Below are 15,145 nucleotides of genomic sequence, written 5' to 3'. Positions count from 1 at the left end.
GCCCTCCCACCGGCCTGACCCAGCCCCGCCCTCCCCTGGCCTCCCTCCCTCCCTCCCTCCCTCCCTCCTCCCTTCCTCCCTCCCTCCCTCCTCCCTCCCCTGATCCTCTCCTTCCCCCTCTCTCTGTGTGTCTTTGTCTCTTTCTCTCTCCCTCCCTCCCTCTCCCTCTCCCCTCTCTTCCCTCTTCCTCACCTCCCCCAAGATAAGCCTTCTTGCTATTCTTTAAAAACACTGGACATGTGCCTGCCTCAGGGCCTTTGCAAGGTCCATTCCCTCTTCCTGGATGCTCTTCCCCCAGATGCCCACAGGATTCAGTTCCTCCCAGCCCTCTCTCTTGCTCCAGTGCTGTTTCCCAGCCAGCCCTGCTCTGGCTGCCCTGCTGACCTGGCGACCTACCGTCCTGGGATCCTTCAAGTCCACTCTGTTTTTTCCCAAACCGCAGGCACCTTCCACTGTGAGGAGTAACCTTCTTCTCTCTGCCTCTCATTCCCCCTTCCCCCAGGGGGAGCCCAGTGGCCCCTCTGCTGGGGCAGGAAGTGTCTTCCTTGTTCTCTGACGTAGCTGAAGAACCTGTCACACGGTCGGAGAGCAGCCCGCGGGCACAAAGATGGCTGCACTTTGTAGCCCTTACAGAAAACCAAGGCCAACAGACTTTTCCTGCAAAGAATTTCTTCTGTCCGTTATTTAAATTTAAAATTTAAATTTTAAAATTATTTAAATTAAAGGGAGGGAACTAAACGTTTTGTGGGCTCATTAAAAAATGGGAGGAAGTTGTGCCAGGTTTTGTGTTCTATTCAGTCCTGTGATGATGTTTGACATTTTTTGATGACACATCAGGACGAAACAGATTTCGCACCATACACGTCATTATAAGTTCCAAGTATGGCCTACGGGAGCCAGAGAGTGAGTTGTCACAGGTCGATCACGAGGTCCAACTGCTGGAAATTAGCCTCGAGCACTTTAAACAACAGTTTGACAGAGCCATTTGATGTCTACTGACTCTAATAATAAAACTTGGGGCTCTAATTTTTTACTTAATTGTCTTCATTTCTCTCAAAATTCCTTTTCTTTTCTTTTTTTTTTTTTTTACAAAAATACTGTCCCTGATGGGATTTGGGAATTAGAAAAACAAAGCTGCCCTCCCCACCTAGATAAATGGATGTTGAGGTTGACTGATGAAGCTGAGCAGGGATAACAACCCAGGGTATCCTGAGAGCTTCTCGACTTTCCTGCATCATCTCCTAGCTCTCAGGGTCATCTGCTCCTAAGATACTTTTTTCTTGTTTTTCCAAGCAGTAGAAACCTCTTTCCAAATAACCCTTGTGAGAAGACACAGGGGTGGAAGGCAGGAGGAGGGACCTGCTCCCACTGAGCCCGTGTGTCCCTGTGTTTCTGCTCATCACCTGGTCAGCCCAGACCAGCAGGAGTAAGCTGTGGGCCTCGAGGTCCTCCTGACTGGCTGGCTGCACTGTGACTGCAGCGTGGACCTACATCCCTGTGTCCTTGGAAACTGCTGAGTTAAGGTAGACTGGGAATGCTGGGTCCACAAGTCCCCTGACCTGAGCTGCCCGGGGCTGGAGAGCCACTCCCCACTCTGTGCCAGGGTAGAGACTTTCACTCCTCCTGTTGAGATTCCAAGGAGCAAAGTTTCTGATCCTGTGGAGACAAAGAACCAGGTTTCTCCACGAGATAAGAAAGCAGTGGTTACTCAGCAGAGGGAGCCATGTGGCACGCCTTAGCTACCTTGCGGCCTCGGAGGAAGGTAATCCCAGCAGCTTCGCAGCTGGCTTTCTCTGGGACCCAGCGGCCTGGACAGGGGCAGGCCTGACTTCTGCTTTGTCACTGTCCCTGCTGCTACTGTAATGCCAAGGCGGCTTCACATTCTCTAGGTTCCTCCTCGCTGTGGCCCTAACTAGCCTTCTCAGTCTTGATCCAGTGGGCCACAGAACGTGTTGGAGATTCTATCAAATCCTACAGTGCATCTGACTTTTTTTCCCCCTGAGATGATGGGGATTGAATCCAGAGGCACTGCACCACTCAGCCATATCCCCAGCCCTTTTATTTTCAAGACAGTATTTCCCTAAATTGCCCAGGCTGGCTTCACACTGTGGTCTTCCTCCCTCAGCCTCCTAAGTCACTGGGATTGCAGACATCTTAACATACTTAGGAGCTTATAAAGCTCTGAAGAAGTAACTTAATGAACAATGACCTAAGAAAGAGAGCTCTGATCTGAACAGGTATTACACATGGAAATAGAAATGGGTACAGGAAAGCAGTGGTTTGAAGCCCTCCGAGTGGGTAGGTCCTTCTACCTGTTAACATCAGACTTCAAGGTCAAGTTTAAGATCATCAGTCAGGGGAAGAAATTCTCAGACAAGAGTGCAGCGTCACATATAATGGTGGAAAACTGAGGCAGCATCAAGATTAAAGGTGTTACTTCAAATGATTATTTAATGGCATAGAAGTTGTCATGAACTAAATGATATTAAAGTATTAAGTTATTATGTCAATCTCTATGATAATGTGTCCAGAAGATCTGCAAGGAAGTGAATGGGAACATGCACGGTGCTTACTTCTGAGAAGCTCGGCTGTGGGCGATTTTGTTTCTTTATTCTTTATTTTCTATAACAAGCTTGTATTTTTCAGAATGCTACAATAAGCATGTCCTACCACACACAGTGCAGTTCTAAAATAAGCATATGTTACTCAGAGAAACGGGTTAATTACTAAGGGGAAAAAGTAACGGTTGCGAGGCTCTGTTTAATAACATCATTTTGCTGTAAATGGCAGAAATGCTGCGAGGGCATCTCAGGCTGCAGCGGGTGCTCTTCTCACTGTGCCCGGTACGTGGAAGAAGGTAACCTGGCACCTTTGATTCTTGTTAGTGGCTCATGTGCTGTACAGGCCAAGTGAACCCGTGTCTTGGCTGGACTCTGACATTTGGCGTCTGTGCTCTCTGCATGCATAGTCACCTCTGCACCCAGGGGCAGAAAGCAGGCAGACCTGGGTGCCTGGCATTTCCAACTCCAGACCTTGTTACTGTGGATATTATTTTAAACCCTTTTGTATTTCTATTTTTCCCTATTTTTAGGTTTCCATCAAGTAAGGAGTGGCATAATACTATGTACTTATAAAGAGAAGTGTGTGGAAAATCAGTGACATTTGGTTAAGGTGCATTGAGACTTGGGGACAGAGTCAGCTTTGGTTGAGGTGGCCTCTCTGCCACTTATACCAAAATGATGCTTATAAACAGAAAGAGCCAATCCACCTTGAAGACCAGGTTGAGGATCAAAAGTCTGGGGTGACGGTGGATCTTCTATGGTCTTCTTGCTTTGCAGGCGGGACGATGTCTGGGGAACTGCCATTGCACATCAACATCGAGGAACCTCGATGGGATCAGAGCACGTTTGTGGGGCGAGCCAGTCACTTCTTCACCGTGACGGATCCCAGGAACGTCCTGTTAACGGATGAGCAACTAGAGAACGCAAAGAGAATAGTCCATGATTACAGGTGACGATAGTGACCACGTTTTTGGCTTAATGTGTAAATTGATTAACATATTGGTTGCTTTTAAACCTTCACTTGGTGATCTTGCAGCATTTGTTTCACAATGAAATCCTTTTTACCAAAAATAATCAGGAAGTCTGTTGCACCCCCCTATTGCTGAACCTTAGCTCATAGCAGGGACTCTGGGCAGCCTAAAAATGGGGCACACGTTCCTGCTGCCCGTGGTCCCCATCTGTGAGCCCTGACCCACCTCCTTTCTTTTATGGTCACCCCTGGGGCTACAACCACCCACAGTGTCTTCCATTTCTGGACAGAAACAGCATAGTGCAAAAGATACACTGCTGTGAATCAGGGGTGGGTCCTGCTTCGGAGATACAGCGCAGCGGGTGGAAGTCTGTAGGGAGGCATTGGAAGGGGAGCACAGAGCGGGGCTCAGGACTGTGGATCTGGGAGGCGCCCCGTCAGCCAAGTGCCAGGTGTGAGGACAGAGAGTGGCACCTAGGTAGACGCAGGCAGTCCCACAGCACCAGCTCTGAGCCACTGATGCAACCAGCCATGGGCTGAAGATGTCAAAAATAACAAAGGCAAATCCTGCCTCTGTCGCGAACATGTGCAGACCTGTGTTCTCGTCCTCATCCCCTGGATACAGCAGTAAAACCGCTGTTCACCTGGTGTGTATATGGAATCAGGATGGCAGGCTATTAGAGGGGACCTGAAGCAAGCGCGTGGGGGTTACAGGGCCGCAGCAGATGCAGCCCCTTTATGTCAGGGGATCGATGTCTGCAGAGTCGGGGCAGCAAGTCTCGAGCTATCCCCAGGGTGCCCAGGAGGAGCTACTCTGAGGCAGCAGTTGGCAATTTTCCCACAAAACGAGGTGAGAAGTGCTCCTGTGGACCAAGAGGGCCCCTGCTCTAGTATGACCCTAGAAAGTCCCCACAAGCTCCTGTGTCCAAGTCTTAGTCCCCAGCCAAGTAAGGCTCTGCTCAGAAGAGGGGGAATCCATGGGAGGTACTAGGATAGGAAGCTAGTCGTGGGAGGCGTGCCCTTGAAGGGGGCTTTGGGACTCCAACCCCTTTCTCTCTGTTTCCCAGCCACCCTGAGGTGAGCAGCCTCCTGCAATACACAGCCCTGCTGTGGTGTCCTCTGTCACCACAGGCCCAAAGCAAGGGGGCCAAGTGACCATGAACCAAGACCCCTGAAGCCATGAGCCAAAATATGTCTTTCTTCTTTCTTAGTTGGTTCTGTCGTATTTTAACCCAGCGACAGAGGCTACCACACTGTTGCATAGTATTCTTAATTTTTTGATTACTTGCTTTTTTTTTTAACAATTCTTTTAAAAAATATGAAAGTCTCTCTGATCCAGCAGGCCACGTTGGCCATGGGGAGGAGTGCCAGTCCCTGCTCTAAGGAGGGGCACTAGAAGCTGGCGACAGTGCTGTTAGAAGCCCTGCACCCAAGCCTGCCACTGAGGCCAGCTTCAGCTAGGGTTCAAACGCGGCCACCACGGCATCAGAACAGCCAGAGCTTGTGAAAAGCTCTGAACAAGGAGGAAAGGATGACCTCACAGAAGCACGGTTCAGAAACTTGGGGAACGTTCTCTATTCTTGGAGAATCTGGAACAGAAGCTATGAGAAAAGATTAAGGTGCCAAGACCCGTGTGCGGGCTGGGGAGAGGGCAGCAGGAGGATGGCCAAGACCTGGGCACCTCAGAGGCCATTCAAAATTGTCCCTCAAGGCAGCTGTGAAGCTAGCCACAGAAGCGGGACCTTGGACAGGTGGAGTAGGGTCTAGAGTGACCCTGGGTGCTCCCAAGGGTGTGGTGGGATGGCCCACTCTCTGTGCAGGGCCAGGGGCAGTGGCCTCAGGCAGCAGTCCATGGCTCAGCATGCCTGGCTGTTCTCACCTCTGGAACGGAAGCCCACCCACCGCCCACAGGCGTGGCTAGTAACACCTGGGGTAGGTGAAGGAGAAAGGGGTGAAGGAGATCACGGAAAGGCGTAGAGGAGGGCGAGTGGAGGTGGGCTGCGTGATGCTCTGAAGGAGGAACCCGGGGCCTCAGGAAGGAAACATCTGCGGATTCAAGAGACCTGCCCCATCTCAAGCAAGGCCAGCTGACGATCTCTTTTATGTCATCTGTAACAAACTTGAAATTTCTACAAGCATCCGTGAAGTGGGTAAAGACAATCCTTAAAATAGCAGGCGAGCCAGCGGCCCTCGGTCAGCCCCTCCCTCTGTGCAGAGTGCCGGTGGGCAGGAGTCTGGCGGGGGCTCTGCACCTACTGTCTTCATCCCAGAGGACAAAAGTGCAGGAGCAGCAAAGGCAGACTCCTGCCCGCTTCTCGAGGGCAGGAAGGGCACGTGGAATAGAAAGGGAGAGGATTCCTGTAGGAAATCAGACGCAGTATGATTCAGGGCCAATAGATAGGAAAGAATGGTTTTGATAAAGTATATAAAAATAGAACTTGATTAAAATACAGTAGTAGTAGGAAATCCTTACACAGCTTTCCTCATCTTTGACAGGTCCTCGGGGCACATAGCATTTCCTAAACACTCCCTTTAGCCAAAAGTAGAATAGCAAACACAATGAGAAACCACCTGGGAAACATGGAGAAGTCGAGTCAGAGTGCGCTCTGCCGGCCGGTTTCTCTCTCCACGTCTCTGTGACTCACCAGCGAAGCGTGGCACTGACGGGCCCACCTGCAGCCTGAGAAATCGGAACCACAGCGGAGCAGTGCAGGGAGCAAGCCCATCCGAGCCCTGCACCAGGCCCGCCCGTGCCCTTCCTGCTGCCCACCCGCGCCTCAGCAGCAGGAGAGGCCAACGCGATGTTGCCTGCATTCCAGGCGGAGAAGCTGAGGCACAGACTGCAGCTCCTGCTAGAGCTAGACCTGGAACCCGAGGGTCACACCACAGAGTCCCTGCTGCTCGTGGCCACGTAAGCTGGCTTGCAAGGACAGTGGAGGGGACGTCGTTGCTATGAGTCAGAAATTAATAATTTCCAAAAAGCAAGTGAGAGAATTGATTCCTTGATGAATAAGGGAAGGCCAAGCCTCTGGCAAGTCTAACCAATATAAAATAAATACATAGAAGTAGACGAGAGGAACAAGAAAGTTCCCTAAGGAAGAAATAGAGATATTAAAATACAGCCTACCACAGGGTGTAGAGGAACACACCTGCAATCCTAGCAACTTGGGAGGCTGAGAAGGAAGATCACAAGTTCAACCCCAGCCTCAGCAATTTAGCCAGGGCCTAAGCAACTTACGAGACTTCATCTCAAAATAAAACATAAAGGGGCTGGGGATGTGGCCCAGGTGTTGAGCACCTGGGTTTAGTCCCTGGGATCAAAATAAATAAATAAAACCTACTATGGAGCTTTTTTGCTAAAAAGTTTGAAAATCTTAGTGAAATATTTAACTTTTTAAGTATAAATAACCAAAATTTGTTCAAAAGAAGGGAGGGAAAGAGGGGGAAAGGGTGAGGAAGAGATGAGACAGAACAAATAGAAAAATAAAAAGCAAAACCATCCAAAATCTTTCCTAGGCAACCTGGCTTTGCGGGTGGGAAACGTTTTTTTCTGAGAAGAGCCGCTCACCCACAGATCACCCAGAAAGTAGGAGGCAAACTCTTCCTCTGTGGCCCTAATCCCTGACACACGGGGTTCAAGCAGCAGCTCTGTAATGGTGTCCCTCACAGACAGCCCAGGTGTCAGCTGGCCAGGTGGAGGGCAGCTCCTGGAGCAGTGCCCCCGCTACCTGTGACAAGGCTGGCCCCACGTCCACAGAGCTCCATCGGTGGACCACAGAGCCCAAACCGGGTGCTCATTGCCACAGGGGCAGCGAAGCTGACAGAACCCAGAGGCCTCTGTGGTGAGACTCTCAGCAGACCAGGAAGAGAAGGGGAGGCCAGGGCCATCACCCATGGTGATGAATGACTAGCTCGCTCCCCTGAGGCTGGGAGCCGACGGAGTCCGTCTCCAGGGCTCTTCCTCAGCTCTGTGCTGGGGCTGCTAGAAGATCAACAGCAAAATTAAAGACAGCAGCAAACGTGACCATCTGTGTAGAAAGAATCCACAAAAAATACAAATACATAAAAACTAGAAGGAGTAAGTTTGTCAAGGTCACAAGACACAAGATCAGTATTTAAAATCAATTTTATTTTCATCTAGTAGCATTTAACAGCTGTAAACTGGAAATAATCAAAATGATGCTATTTCAAAAACAACAAAAATAGTAAATACTTGGAGATTGCGTTAACAAAATGTGTAAAATGCCTGTAAAGTCAAAGCACACAACACAGAGATTACGAAAAGGAATCCCTTGGTTGGTTTGTTGTTTACATGAAAAGAGAATACCGTGTTCATAGTTTGGAAAACCCCTAATCATTAAAATGTCATTTGTTCCCAAATTGATGTAGATTCAATGTGGCATCAGAATCCCAGCAGGATTTTTATAGAAATTGCAAGCTGATTTTAAAAGTTTTACATGGAAATACAGAGGACCTAGGTGATTGAATGCAATTTTGAGAAAGAGCAAAGTTGAGGAACTACCCTACCTCATCTCAAGACCTGATGCACTAACAGTAAAAATGCCTACAACTGGTGCAAAGGTAGACACGTAGACTGTCATTCTAGACAGCTTTGTGTTTCTATAACAAAATACCTGAGATGATCAACTTAGAAGGAGAAAAGGTTTATTTGGCTCATAGTTCTGGAGGTTCCAATCCATAACCAGTTGCACCATTTCTTTGGTTCGATTGTGTGTGTGTGTGTGGGGGGGGCACACATCCTGGCAGAAGCATGTGGTGGAGTGAAAAATCCCTTGCCACATGGCCAGGGTGCAAGAAAAAAAGAAAAGGATGAGAAGGACCCACAGCCCCTTCCAGAGCATGCTCCCAATGCCCTAAAGACCTCCTACCAGGCCCCTCATTGAGAGCCCTCTACTCCCGATAGCAACACCGTGGGGACTGAGCCTTCCACACACGGGCCTTTTGGGGAGGACATTCAGCATCCAAACTGTAGCACAGACCATGAAACAAAATGCCGATTTCTAAATTAGGTCCAAGCTCATACACTGAGTTGATTTTACACCAAGATAATCCACGAGGAAATGTGGCCATGATCAGTGAAAAATCGGGCAGTCCTACAAAGTGAGCGTCCATCCTTCTGTACACCGCAAACCAAAGGCAGCTCATGATGACGATGACCTGAAGAAACATCCAGGCTGACATGGAAAGATCCCTAGAAGAAAACAGAGCTCCTTTGTGGCTTTGGGAATTGTGAAGATTCTCTGGGACTTGAGCACAGGGGGAGGGAAAAAAGGAACGAAACTGTGGAAAAATTGAACTTCCACACCGTAAAAGATTTTCCACGCAGATGACTCCATTTAGAGAGCAAAAGTGCACCTCACAGACTGCACGAAAGTGTTCGCAAAACTTATCTCACAAAGGATTTATACCCAGAAGATGGAAAAAAAAAAAAAACTCTTTTTGAATATAATGATAAGATAACGCAGTTTGTAAGGTGGGTGATAGATTGCAGCAGACAGAAAACACTTCCCCAAAGTAATGCTGGGAATAGCAAGCCAGCATCTGGGAAGACCTGGAGTGTTACTAGCTGCAGAAAAATGCAGATGAAAGCCAGGAGTGGTCCATCAGCCCGGGGCGAGGCGCTGTCCAACATGCACCAGAAGGAAGAGAAGAGATGACAGGCACAGCTCACAGGCCAGCAGCCCGCCCCACCACAGGGGATGAGCCACCCGAGCAGAACTTCCTGAATGGCTTTGCAGAGGTGCAGCACAGGAGGAGGAGAGGAAGGTGGTTTCTATAGTTGGATTTGGAAAAGTTCACATTCCATTCCTGAGGGTGCCACATCCCATAAGTGTATGTCACTTCCATAAGTCCCAAGAAGTCGAGGAGTAGAGAAGCCATTTAACTTATTTCCCTAAACCTGACCACAGGCCCCTCCTGTTTTCCCCGTAACATCTCTCTGAGTCCAAGAGGGCATGTCCCTGGGAGACCACACTGCAGTGTGCTCCATGAAGCTGGGGAACGGCCCCGCACCTTCCTCTCCATTAGTTTAGAAGCACTGTTGGCAATATCTGCTCTCCAGTTAACAGAGTGTCGGTCAAAACACACTGTAATCACCTATGAAGTTTACAAGATAATTGTAAGGTTTTTCTGGAAGAATAAATAATGAGTGTGATTAAGGCATTTTAAAAAAAAAGGAAGGACAGGTGAGTTGTCACAGAGCTGGGGCCCTCTGGGAAACTGAGGCAGCACAACAATCCCCTTCAAGCCCCAATCCTTTTGATCCAGTCAAAAAGATTCCAGGCATGTCACTCAGAAGAACAGGCAATAAAACTTATTGAAAGGATGGAAAAGGCAAAAGGGGACAGTCTCGGGGAGGGAGTGGGTTTTCTCAGAGACAAGAGGGACAGTGTTTCTCCTGCACTCCTGTTTTATTGGGGATCCCAGAGAAGCTTCCAGAGTCCTGCCCAGGCCCACCTCTTGACTTTTGACTGACAGCAGGATGACATCAGATTTTAAGTCCCCACTGCTATGACAACTCTAGGTCATTTGGCCCATGCTGACCAGTTCTAATGGGATTCTTAACTATAAATTGTTACAGACTTTATGGTTAGGAGCAATCCTCATCTCCCTGGGTTCTGGGATTCAGTCTGTGAAAGGGATTACAAAGATCTGCCCATCAGGATAACTTGGGTTCCTCCTTCCAATGTTATTTCGGGCTGCATTTCTCCTGCAGATAACAGGTAGTTTGTTGAGAAATGTTGACAAATCCTGTCCACTTAGGCCAGGCGGGGCTGCAAGTAAATTGCTTCTTGGAATAGAAAGCATGTGGGGGTCAGCATTTGATAGAATTATTCCCTTAACCTTGTGTTCCCGCCACTGACATCTTTTTTCCCCTGTCAGAGTTGCAGTTGCTTCAGCAACAATCACGATGGACTGATAAGTTAAGATCGTGGGCATTGGTGTCAGAATATGCAGATAAATGGGAACACAGGAGAAGGTCTAGGAAGCAGACCTGATCTTCAGGAAATCTCAGCCCAGAGCAGGCAGCCACCTGGGAGATAAGGTGAAGCAAGGTTCACAGGTTCACATGTTAAGATACATTTTAAGCAAATGAAAAACTAGTGACAAAAGGGAAATCACTGTTCTGAACTGTGGAAAACACAGGTGGACATCTGCACGACTGTATCACGGTCAATCAGACCTTCTAGGCAGAGCCTCACCTACCCCTCCCTGGCCACATAGGAAAGAATCATCCAGGATGGCAGAAAGCACACCCGGGTTAGTGATCCCCCACATATAAAATACACTTTCAAGTTACTTAAATATCAGCACTGCTGCTGTTGCTGCTGATGATGATCAAGACCGAGACATAGCTGAAGCTTTAACATGGTGCACAGCCTTGGTGTCAGCCACCTTGCACATTCCTCTCTGGGCAATCTCACATGCAGGGTGACTCACTTGCCAGGGAACTGTATGTGCTCCTCATCCTTCACAGAGGAAGAAAGTTCAGCAGTTCAGATGCTCACACCAGGGCAGTGGAATCCTACTTTGTTTTAAAATCAGACAGCAGATGCTGTGCACATTTGTTTCCTGAGATTGCTACAATTTACCACCAGCTAAGTGGCTTAAAACTTCAGAAATTCAGCCTCCGGGTTCAGGTGCTCCCTCTGAAGCCTGGAGGGGAGACGGTGTCCTTGCATCTCCCTAAGTCCTGCTGGCTCCGGGCTTGCTTTGCTGGCCTTGAGCTGTGGGTACGGGAGCTCCACCTCCTAAAGCACGTGGCCTCCTGGTATGTTGGCACATGGCCATTCCCTAAGGACCCCATTCATTGGACTTAGCAACCACTGTGATCCAGTAGCATTCATCTTAACTAATTTCATCTACAAAGACCCCATTTCCAAATAAGGTCACATCCTATTGTTCCAGGTGGACATGAAATTTGGGGAAAACACTGTTCAACCCAGTAGAGATGACTAATATCTGTAGGCACAGAAGCATTCATAAAATGTTGTTGAATTTAAAAGGTGGTGTTGAAGCAGCAGGTCTGGTGCCCACCTTTACGTAAACACTCAACATATGGACCCTGGGAGGGAGACTGAAGCTGCTCACCAGGTTGCATTAAGGCTGCAGTGATTTAATCGCTCTGATGAATTCATACATTTTCTGAATTTCTGGCAATGGACAGGTATTCCTTTGACAGAGAGAAGAAATAACAAATGATGTGCCTGACATTTCTTTTACACTAAAGAGTCTTCCTAAGCTAGGTTTCCAAATTACAGGTTTAAAATGAATTAGTGTTCTTGATTGCCATAGCTTTTGTCTAATTGGTTAAAATATTTTAGAGTTTGCAAAGTTCAAACTACATTTTTTAATGTCATTTAAAACAAAGAATATTTCAAAGTTGAATACTTCTCTGGTATACAGTTTTTCAAAAAAAAATTCAAATTACAGATAATTTCAGATGAATATGTTTGAAGTGTTCATTTTAAGCACTTGTTATCCTTTGTGTTTTTAACGTTTTTACTGACAGGGCCTGGGGCGTAGCTCAGTGGTGGAGTGTGCCTGGGTTCAGTCCCCGGCGTCAAAAAGGCATAAATATACAAATAAGTCGGTGCCAGCTGAGAACTAAGCTAGCACCGTCGCGCCAGGCAGTTGTGAGCGTGCCGAGGCCTGTGCGGGTGCCGTGTGGACTTGAAGTGAGCCGCCCCGTGTTATTTGTGGTCCTGTCCCTAGACAAGGAGTTGTCCCTCCGGGTCTTACAGAGAACGAGCTGTGGAGAGCCAAGTACGTGTACGAGTCTGCCTTCCACCCTGACACCGGGGAGAAGATGATCCTGATCGGGCGGATGTCGGCCCAGGTGCCCATGAACATGACCATCACCGGGTGCATGATGACCTTCTACAGGTGAGCCGTGCCCTGCAGCCAGCTGGCTGCCCCTTGTCCAGAGACCCAGGGCGCCTGTGTTGATCAGTGCATTTTAATTCGTATAAGAATGGTTTCACTGTGGCACAAGCATTCCGCACCCCTCATGTCTTTTTTTTTCAAAGTGTATATTTATATGTAAGTGTCTAAAAAATAAATGCTGTTTCCTAAGTATATAGGTGATGAGTGTGTCAATGAATTTGGTTTCGTTATTCAGAAGGATATCAAACAGCATGTTATACTCTACAAATAAATTCTACAAAAATAAAATTTAAAATGATTAAAAATGAAATAGGGGAGCTAGGCACAGTGATGCAGGCTTATAATCCTGTAGCTCAGGAGGCTGAGGCAGGAGGATGGCAAGTTCAAAGCCAGCCTCAGCAACTTAACGAGGCCCTAAGCAACTTCTCAAGACCCTGTCTCAAAGAAAAAAAAAAAAAGGACTAAAGTTGTGGCTCAGTGGTTAAATACCCCTAGGTTCAATCTGTGGTACCAACCAAAGTAAATAAATAAAATAAAATAGGGGTATTGTTGCACTGGGGAGAAAAATATGTCATTTCATTTCTAGTTCTATTTGGTGTAAACATTTGACCTCTGCTCAGCAGCAAATCTATCTTTAAGAAACACTTTTAAGATCCATTTTACCTTCTCCCTTGCTAAGTAGCATCTTTTTTGTTGTTCAAAGGGAAGTTGAAGTTTTTCCTAAACCTTAGACCCAAAAGAAAATAGAATCTAAGAGCAAATTCTCCTTTTAGCCTACTTATATAAATATGGATATAAAATACCTTATGTAGGTGTAAGCACAGGTGCAGGTCAACCTGGACACATAAATGGACACACAGTAGCACATAGGACTGCAGCTATGAGGTGCCAGGACTGCCCAGCCCAAGAGGAGGAACCTGCCGTTTATGGTCCCTCTGTGTCACGCTCTCTACAGTTTACCTTCATCGCACAGTAAACCTCTGAGCTTGGCAATGAGAAAACTGATCAGAGGACCAAAGCCACCAAACAGGTCCTGAGCCTGTGGCCTGTGCCTCTGCCCCAGCCTTCCTGTCCGCCCCCTCCTCTTGGCGGTCGCTATGCACACACTGACTCCGGCTGTAGCTGGTCCCAGGTGGAGGTGGTGAGGGGTGGTTTGCTCTGTTACAGGACCACACCAGCTGTCCTGTTCTGGCAGTGGATCAACCAGTCCTTCAACGCCATCGTCAATTACACCAACAGAAGTGGAGATGCCCCTCTCACTATGAGGTAAGCTCGCAGGTTCCGCCTCCTCTTGCTTCCCCAGTGCCCATCTGATTAAGTGGTAATGCTTTCCTTTTCTTTTTTTTTTTTTTTATTGGTTGTTCAAAACATTACAAAGCTCTTGACATATCATATTTCATACATTTGATTCAAGTGGGTTATGAACTCCCCCATTTTTACCCCGTATACAGATTGCAGAATCATATTGGTTACACATCCACTTTTTTACATAATGCCATATTAGTAACTGTTGTATAGTAGAGGATAGGAAAGGTAGCAGAATACTTTCCTTTTCAAAAGATGCATTTGTTGGGGTTGGGGTTGTGGCTCAGCTGTAGAGCTCTCGCCTAGCATGGGCTAAAGTCTGGGTTCAATCCTCAGTACCACATAAAAATAAATAAAATGAAGATACATTTTAAAAAATGTTGTTTATGCTGTGCAGAAATCTGCATAACATCTTTTAAAGTAGAGTTTCTCCTCCCTCTGGGTCAAAACAGAGGCCCCCTTCCACCTGCCCTCTCTGTCAGTATTCCTGCTGCTAGTAGCACTGGTAGAATGGCATCTCTCATGCACTCTGGAGCTTGGTGCCCCTGTAGAGCACAGGCTGGGGAGCCCTCAGGTCTGACCCTTGATAAATGACATGCTCTACTCTCCTAAGTGTGCATGCATCAAAGCCCCCAGCATCAAAGTAGGGAAGTCAACAGTGTGGCCTCTGCAGAAATCAAGGTGGGTCATGGTGGTGTGACCCTGTGCGTGCTTTGTCTCTGGAGCCCAACAGAAAGCAGAGAGTTCACAAGTTTACCTCCTGTTAGAACAAAGAGAGAAACAAGCTAAAGATAGAGGTTGAACAAAAATGTTAGTGTAGCTTGTGTAACACTTGAAAGAAAATGTTTTCCTTTTGGTGGTTCAGAATTACCTTTGAAAGCCCACAGTTCCATTCTGCTCTCATCCAGTGGATACTGAAATCTGCAACCCAGCAGTGTCCGTCCCCACTAAGAGCCAGCTGCTTGCCCTCTGTCTGGGGTGAGCCCATGCGTTGTGGTATTTTGTCCACCAAGGCAGTGTTGGAAGAATGGCAGCGCTGCGTCCTGCTTCCTGTGTGTGTGTGAACGTGAGGGAATTGTCTCTGCGGTTAGCGCCTGGCCGCAGCGTTTGCCCACCCTGGCCACTGGGCTGGCCCACCCCGGCACGCCCTGCTCTCAGCACCAGGAGACTTATGTGCTGTCTGCCATCTGGGATTGTCTCTGTGAAGAAGCTTGTTCTTGGGGCTATTATAGTCCACTATTCAAGGACTTCTCTTGGCTTCCTATTTGAATAATGGTGAAGAGCATCATCTTGTGGACTCCCGGTTTTTTTATGATGCTCTTCTCTCCCCATGTTTCTTCAAATCAAGTGCCAGTTTCTCTTCTTTTTTAAAAAATAAATCAAATATATATATATATATATA

At 47.6% G+C, this 15,145-nt stretch overlaps 1 protein-coding gene across 5 annotated transcripts in view; it reads left to right on the top strand.

The window, feature by feature from the left end:
* Sfxn1 (sideroflexin 1) overlaps positions 1-15,145 on the top strand; it is a 32,210-nt gene that overhangs the window by 682 nt on the left and 16,383 nt on the right. For all 5 annotated transcript variants that reach the window (XM_048815238.1, XM_015492604.2, XM_048815234.1 and 2 more), the window contains 3 exons: positions 3,339-3,510; positions 12,268-12,438; positions 13,606-13,704. In XM_048815238.1, the coding sequence (XP_048671195.1) occupies positions 3,347-3,510; positions 12,268-12,438; positions 13,606-13,704 (434 nt within the window). In that variant the 5' untranslated portion in view covers positions 3,339-3,346. Of the gene's footprint in view, positions 1-3,338; positions 3,511-12,267; positions 12,439-13,605; positions 13,705-15,145 lie in introns of those variants that run through there.

This window comes from Marmota marmota, unplaced genomic scaffold (assembly GCF_001458135.2).
Source record: "Marmota marmota marmota unplaced genomic scaffold, marMar, whole genome shotgun sequence".
In the NCBI taxonomy this organism is placed as follows: Eukaryota; Metazoa; Chordata; class Mammalia; order Rodentia; family Sciuridae; genus Marmota; species Marmota marmota.
Note: the sequence above shows the minus strand (reverse complement) of the source record. Positions and strands in the feature narration are given on the sequence as shown.